We start from the raw sequence: 7218 nt of genomic DNA, 5'->3' as shown, positions 1-7218 counted from the left end.
ATCACACACATAAATTGTTGTGCTCAGGGCCTTGCTCTTGTCCCGAAAAGCAGAAAAATGTAATGAATTTGGAAGAGCTAAAACAGTCTGACACAAACTTGTATTTTTGATCTTATAAATAGACTTTAAAAAATATGTGCATGTGGTAAGCACTGTTACACACATACATATTAAATCCCAATAAGTGATACTGAACCTTTGGTTTTTGCACAACATTATGGGCTATGGCATTTTATCTTCAAATTATACGTTCACTTGTATATTTGGTCTAATAAAATCTGTACTTACTCCTTACTTGTACATAATTATGAAACATTTTTCACATGGTCAAAATGACGCATGTATATGGAAGTAGCCAGTGCGCTCTCTCTCTCTCTCTCTCTCTCTCTCTCTCTCTCTCTCTCTCTCTCTATTTTATTTTCTGACAGTGACAGCTAATTCCCTGTGTTTTCCCAATTTTAAGCACAAATGTGTTTGCAAGTAATTTCATTGCAGTTTTGTGAGCTTGCCTTTAAACTTACACACACAACTTTGTCTTTCCAAGGTTGGAGTGGGTTACAGAATAAATAATGAGGATGAATAAAAAATAAATAAATAAATAAATAAATAATCAGAGTAATCCATCACAATGTGCTATAAACAATTTCGGATCTGCTCTGATAAGTACAAATCACTTTTGTTGTTTTTACTGGCAGGTCTCAAGAGTAAAAAGTCTCAGTGGATGACATCCTGCTGTCAGCAATGACTCAATGCTGCCACCTAGTGTTAGGATGCTTCCTAGTAAAATAGATAGATGGACAGATAGATAGATAGATAGATAGATAGATAGATAGATAGATAGATAGATAGATAAAAACAGTATAATATAATAAAACGCAAATAAGTAAATGTTTACCGAGGAAAATTTGAATTGGAAAATCTGAGGGGGGTTATATACAGCCCCCCAGTATGGTTTTGTGGGGGGTGTTTTCTATTTTTTTCTATTTTGGGAACAATTCAGGCAATGTGCATAAATTCAATTCTATGTAAGAGTTTGGATAAATGTTAAATAAACCCACATGGCAAAATATAGGCTCTTTATTCCAGCTTCAGAGAAAACTACCGGTGCTGACTCACTTTTCTGCCTAACGTCACAATTCCCTTAAGTGTTAACAATACATTACTGCTGCTCTTAAGTGCGTGCTTGTGTCTCCATTATATGGCCTGCCTTGCAGATTCTTTTCACTGTCAGCTGTGGACACAATGTGGAGAAAAACGAGATGCACTCCTTCGCTGTAGATTTTTACACGCTCTCCTCACTGATACCTCAGCCCCACCTGTCTAGCCATGACCTCAGAGTTGAAACAGAGTTCAGCCAAGTTAAGAATTGTTCCTACTTGTTTTATCAGTAGTGTGTACCATATTTCCTGCATAGGCTTGATGAAATACTACAGCTGGCAAGAGATACTGCCAAGGGAGCGAGCAAACAATTGAATGGGCATTAATGATTTACAGGTACATATCTGCTATAATACCAACACAGCGGAGGTAACTGAGAGTAGGATCTAATGACATCATTGATGTTGCATCAGATAACACCTTGATCATCAACTATGTATGGATCTGGCAAAAGATATGAGATAATGTCCAAGTGAGAGTCGCCTGTTTACTAGTCTAATGCCGGCCTAAAGCAATGTTCAGACATGGGGAGAGGACCCAAAGATGTGTTGCACAAACTTTATAATTTATTGTGGAGAAATGTTAACTGAAAGCCGAGCTGTAATTAGTCTGCACACAATATGCCAAAATAGGCCAAACAGTTAATGGGTCATGTTATGAGAAACAATAGTTTGATCCCCTATGGAGGAAAAAATTTTTTTTATAATAACCAGAATAGGCTACACAGAATTCATATGTTATTATTCATATTATTCATATGCTATTATAAGCTTGAACAGTTTAGTTTGGCACCTCTCTCTACCTTCTTTTACCAGAAGAAAAAAAATAAAAAATAAAGTCACCAACGACAACAGACAGAAATTTGAGTCACTAATAAAGTGTTCATTTATACTGAGATCACCATAACACAGCTCTCAGTCAAAATTTCCATAAAGACATAAAAGCTTTGATTATGTTCGGACAGAATGAGTGAATTATGATTAAAATTGTTTAACAAAAATTGATAATGTAACATGACATGCTGCTGGCACATCAGCTAGACTGCATGCTACAGCATTTTATATCATCAACCCCATTATCATGTCTGGGGTCAATCTGACCCCAAACATAAAAAAGATTACCATATGATCATGTTTCTGAAAATGATATTATTTTCAGTTTGATCATTTCTGACCTGGTCCAGTTTCTCGGGGGAAACCGGCTGTGTTTTCATGGTCGTGTCTACACCTTGAACACACCGTAACTGAAGCACTGTGACTGTACAGAGGTTGAGAAAACATCTTGTCTTTGTTGTGATGGACGCATCACTTTACTTTCAAATGTCATTTCCATTACACATTCCCATGGTAACACTTACAATTCTAAACACTTGTATAGGTTTAACTACAGGGTTGAATTACAGTCGGAGCACAAAAAATAACTGGCGTTAGTTAGTTATTTTAACATAAAAGCTAATGGATGAAATTGAAGGAAGATTTAGACCAAATTTGGCGCAGCTGCTTGTTTACGATCAAAGGAAATGACGTGCGGATGTTTTGAACTGAGCGTGCGGGCTAGCTAACAGGCGACCAGAGAAAAGCCCGTGCCCTGCCTCCCCCAACACATCTGGGGAAAACATCTAGCTTCATGTCCCCATAATCCCATCACAGTAAGTTTATTCATTTAAGGGATGCTATGACATCAAAAATTAATTACCACCTGGGATGCATTTAGCATCGTTAGCAAGAAACGCCAACCAGCTGCTAATGCTAGTCAGCGAGCTAACAAGCTAGCTAACGTTGTAACGATGGATGCTGATGTTGATTGAATGGCCAATGTTGACAGGAAATCAATTAAACTATCGAATTGGGATAGTTCACTCACCTCACACGGCTTTCTGGCTAGCCCGCAGCTAACGCTTTAGCTAAAACTATCTCAGCTGGAGCGTTAGCAATTATTAGGCTAATTTACGATTAGCTCGCCTGCTAACATAGGTAGTCGGCGGTAACATGTTTTGTTTCCTTCTCTAACACGCTGCTTAAAGGTAATAAATATCGCAGATGGACTTAGATAGGTTTGTTTAGAGAAAACATTAGCAGTGGCAATACCAGTTTCAGCAGTAGCCACTACAGTACCGTGTCAGTGTGAGATAGAGCAGCGCCAGCAAGCTCTCATAACCAAGAAAAGCTTTTGTAACATTTTCATAACAGCAAACTTACAGAACAGCACCACTGCCATGTTTGGTGAATGGCTGACAGCTGTGTGGTTATTTGAGGTTTGAAGTCCGTCCCGTTTAACATGACTAGTGTGACCATCTGTTGTACCCCAGCTGCAGCTAGTTGGACTTAGGTTTATTTTTCCTCTTCTGCACAGTCGGGAGAACGCTATGGACCTCCACAAAATTATCCATGGTGCCCTGCACGAATTCATTCAGACATTCATCCCTGATGCAGATCTCAGGTAAAAGTTTTGTTTGTGTGGCACAGTTCATGTCAGTACAACGATTGTACAGTTGCATTAAAACAAAGATTGTTGTTGGAAATTGTATGGCATGCATGTTTGCCACAAATTGTTGCCACATAACTGCATTTTTTTTTTTTTTTTTTTTTTTAAATCAAGATTATGATTGTAGCTCTTCATTGCATGCAGTTCCCTGTGACTAGCTCACTTGACTGCAATCACAGTATTTCATCTCTAACCACTCTGCAGCACACTGGATGATGTTCTCCTTTCTTATATCACTGGGGTCTTGGAGGATCTGGGCTCCCAGGAGAGTGTGGAGGAGAACTTTGATGTGGAGGTCTTTGCTGAAATGCTAGAGGCCTACATACCTGGCTTTGCTGAAATTGACAGGTATAGATGAGAGATAACTACACTTTCAACATTTTCTGATTGTCACAGATAGCACAGATAAATGAGATAAAACCATCACATAATTTTGCTGGCATTTGACTGTTATGCTTATTTTAATGCCTTGTTTTTAATTTGTAGTGTCAAAGTCTGTGAAATGATGTTCAATTTGGCTTCTAAATTAGCCACAGCCCGGAACTCAGGTAACTGTCATGATGTGACGTATATTGCAAATGTATCACCTTGTTATGAGTACCAAATGCAATGTTATATTGGTTTTTGTTTTTTGTTTTGTTTTGTTTTTTAAAATCAACAAATGCCCAATGGGGTTTCAGAATAAACTGATCCAGTGACCGCTGTTTGAGGAATAACATTTGCTCATTTTAGCTGGAAAATGTTGTCTAATATGTCTGCTACAGATTATTGATGTTCTGCTGTGTGTTTATTGCTTAGTTGACACAGAAAACAGTGTGCCTAAGGCAGGGACCAATGAGATTCCATTGAAACTCACATCACTGGCGACTGGACCTCCACCAGGGAGAGACACGCACTGCCTTAATGCGCAGACAGAGGGCGCCACTGCCAAGGTAATAATTTAAGGACATGGCAGCATTTTTTTTTTTTTTTCTCATTAGACTCTTTGGAATAACACTTTCCCTTATGCATCACGAGAATCTCCACGTGGCTCTTGCTAGTGTTGATATTGAGTTGAAGTTGAAGCAATATAAGAATGATATTTTGTCCAGGTGCCGCTGTCTGAGTGGGAGGCACAGGAACAGCACCTGCTGGAGATGTTTCCCAAGTGCAGTCTGTCAGAGGCCCGCAGCGCCCTGTCTATCGCAAAGGGAGACATGGAGGAGGCCGTGCGCCTTATCATAGAAGGGGATGTCCAGCTCAGCCCCACTCCTCTTAATGTGAGTTTCTGCAACAACCTGAGAGTCATCAAGCTTGTAGTGTCAGTCATTGCCCACCTTGTGCATGTTTGTCTGATCTGATGGTATACACTGTGACAAACTGGTAACAGTCAGTCTGTCCTGTTGTCTTAGGTAAACCATGGGAAGGGTATGTCCTCAGTTGCTGACCAGAAACTTAAAGAGAGCATCCTGGAGAAGTAAGTTGACGATTGTTCATGTTCCTTAGTAAGAGATAGCATGCTTGTTTCTTTATTGCAACATCCATACTCATGGTTATGTTTTATTTCCCAAGGTACATGCTAGTAGACAGGGAAGATGACAAGAAAACACACAGACCTGTTGCCCCCAAAGATGTAAGTTCCCTTCATACCTTATCTTCAGAATTTAAGTTTTGTTGTGTGCAAGACACTACACAGGGAGGCTCCAGGTTAGTTTTTAGATTTGTTTATTGCATATGAGCTCGACTGCAGGCAGGGTGCCTTTCGTTGTTCCCAAAACTTGTCTCGTTACCAAGGGTGACCAGGCCTTGGCTCTCCAGGCCCCTTGGATATGTAGCTCCCTGTTGGACGCCTCAGGGTAGCTCAGTCAGTGCCTCCCTGTAAATCTCTTTTTAAAACTCATATTTATGCTGAGGCCTTTCCCTAATGTTGTTCATAGCATCATCTCCAATTCATTTCTTCTGTTTTATCCTTTTGATCTCTCTTTGTTACTTTTATCCTTTTTAATTTGTTTTGAAATGATTGGTACCGTTACTTTATTGTGTAAAGCACTTTGTAACAGTGATGTGGAAGATGGTGCATAAGGTTTATTATCATTGTCACAATAAGTCTGCTCAGACAATAAACTTTGTGCATTCTGTTATGAACTTCACAGGCCCCAAAGAAGCTTGTTCGGTACCACAGTAACCAGGTGGTAACCACGAAAGGGGAGCGATACCAGCTTGTGAAGAAAGAAGAGACTGATGACATGAAAAAGACATACGTCAGTCTCAAGCCTGCACGGAAATACAGATTCCATTGATGATTGAGACATCACTATAAGAGCAGCTATTGACATTATTGTTTACATTATTCTTTAATTTATTCCTTTGTTTGGGCCTGAATTTGTTGGATATTTTACTCAAGCAAAAAGAAGATATTTGATAGTATATCAGTGGCTTATTTAACAGATTTGTTACAGTTATCTGCCTTGGTTAAATACGTCTCATCGCAGTGTTTTATTTGCAGCACTGTTCACCTAACCCTGGGGGTGTTGGTATTTTGTGTGACATTTTGGTGGGGATATCATAGCTTGTGTACATGTTTGTGTAATGTACCAACTCTTAGTCTATCTACTTTTTGCCATTTCAGCGGGTCTGACATTGCACTGACATACTTTTCTTTGCTCCGGGTTTCCATTTGTTTGTATTTTCCTAAACTGATTATGTGGTATGATGGCAACAGACTAATCAAAGTATTTTAATTGCTGTAAATAGCTAGTTTCTTTATAGTGGTGCTGTAGACCTCGCTCTGGACATTACAGTTCTTAACCTTTTTGATGTTAGGTAATTCACGCATTGAACCCGTTTTTCATTCAAAGTTCTATTTTTTCATCATAGAAATTATTGGCATGATAATTTGGGTGGAGGACTGTAAAGTATCAACAGACAAGTGCTGCTTGAGGACTTGATTTTAAAGTTGTTTAAAGTCAGATAAGTTCAATCAAACAGCATTGTCTTTATTTTTGATATAGATGTTTAGATTTGCAAAGTTTTAAACTGTTTAAGGATTTATTGTGATGAGTGCTTTTAGGTGCTCGCAGGGTCTGTTTACATAAGGTTACTAAAATGGTCCCCTCTCAGTAACGTTCCATCCTCATCTGTGTTTTCAGTGACTTTGCTTGTGATTGTGAAAACTTTAATTATGACTCGATTCTAGGTTTAAATGTAAATTAGGACAAATTGGTTGTTAATTAGAATAAGTTTTGCCAAGTTATACTGCTGTATTTTGTGTTGTCTTATGCATCCATTTGGAGCAAACTATTGGCAGTTTTCGGTTGGTATAAAATAGAGAATTAGTTTTTCTGAGTGTAGGTGTAACACAAGTGTTGAAAAGTTATGTTGATACTGATACTTTTGTCATTATCGGCAACGGTGTTGTCTTTAATTACTGTAAGTAATATGATGGTGTTACTGTAAAGCATACTGGTATAAATTACTCAAGCCGTGTTCAAGTCACAACTGAGTTTTGACACCCTTGACCTTGCCTTGGAAAATTGTTGTTGCCACACAATTTGTAGTAAATACTAATTTTTGTAGAATTAACCTTTGTATCGTATT

The 7218-nt window shown here is 38.6% G+C and overlaps 1 protein-coding gene across 2 annotated transcripts; it reads left to right on the top strand.

Moving 5' to 3' along the window:
* The first annotated feature begins 2671 nt into the window (after positions 1-2671).
* cuedc2 (CUE domain containing 2) lies at positions 2672-7203 on the top strand. Of its 2 annotated transcripts, none has more exons than XM_030070338.1 (9): positions 2672-2806; positions 3511-3597; positions 3847-3990; positions 4129-4190; positions 4441-4574; positions 4734-4901; positions 5034-5098; positions 5194-5254; positions 5775-7203. In XM_030070338.1, exons 2-9 carry the CDS (start codon positions 3524-3526, stop codon positions 5919-5921), a joined length of 855 nt encoding a protein of 284 aa, XP_029926198.1. In that variant the 5' UTR covers positions 2672-2806; positions 3511-3523; the 3' UTR covers positions 5922-7203. The 2 variants fall into 2 exon arrangements, with proteins under 2 accessions (XP_029926198.1, XP_029926199.1); XM_030070339.1 differs by lacking the exon at positions 2672-2806 and adding an exon at positions 2973-3181.
* The last annotated feature ends 15 nt before the right edge of the window (positions 7204-7218 follow it).

The sequence above is a fragment of the Myripristis murdjan genome, chromosome 15 (assembly GCF_902150065.1).
Source record: "Myripristis murdjan chromosome 15, fMyrMur1.1, whole genome shotgun sequence".
Taxonomy (NCBI): Eukaryota; Metazoa; Chordata; class Actinopteri; order Holocentriformes; family Holocentridae; genus Myripristis; species Myripristis murdjan.
The sequence above is the reverse complement of the archived record's forward strand: the minus strand, read 5'-3'. Positions and strand labels throughout refer to the sequence as shown.

Coding starts and splice junctions, on each gene's coding strand:
- cuedc2 (XM_030070338.1), top strand. CDS start 3,524: ATGGACCTCCACAAAATTATCCATGGTGCCCTGCACGAATTCATTCAG. Junction 4,575..4,733: donor CAGAGGGCGCCACTGCCAAG/GTAATAATTTAA, acceptor TATTTTGTCCAG/GTGCCGCTGTCTGAGTGGGA. Junction 5,255..5,774: donor GACCTGTTGCCCCCAAAGAT/GTAAGTTCCCTT, acceptor TGAACTTCACAG/GCCCCAAAGAAGCTTGTTCG.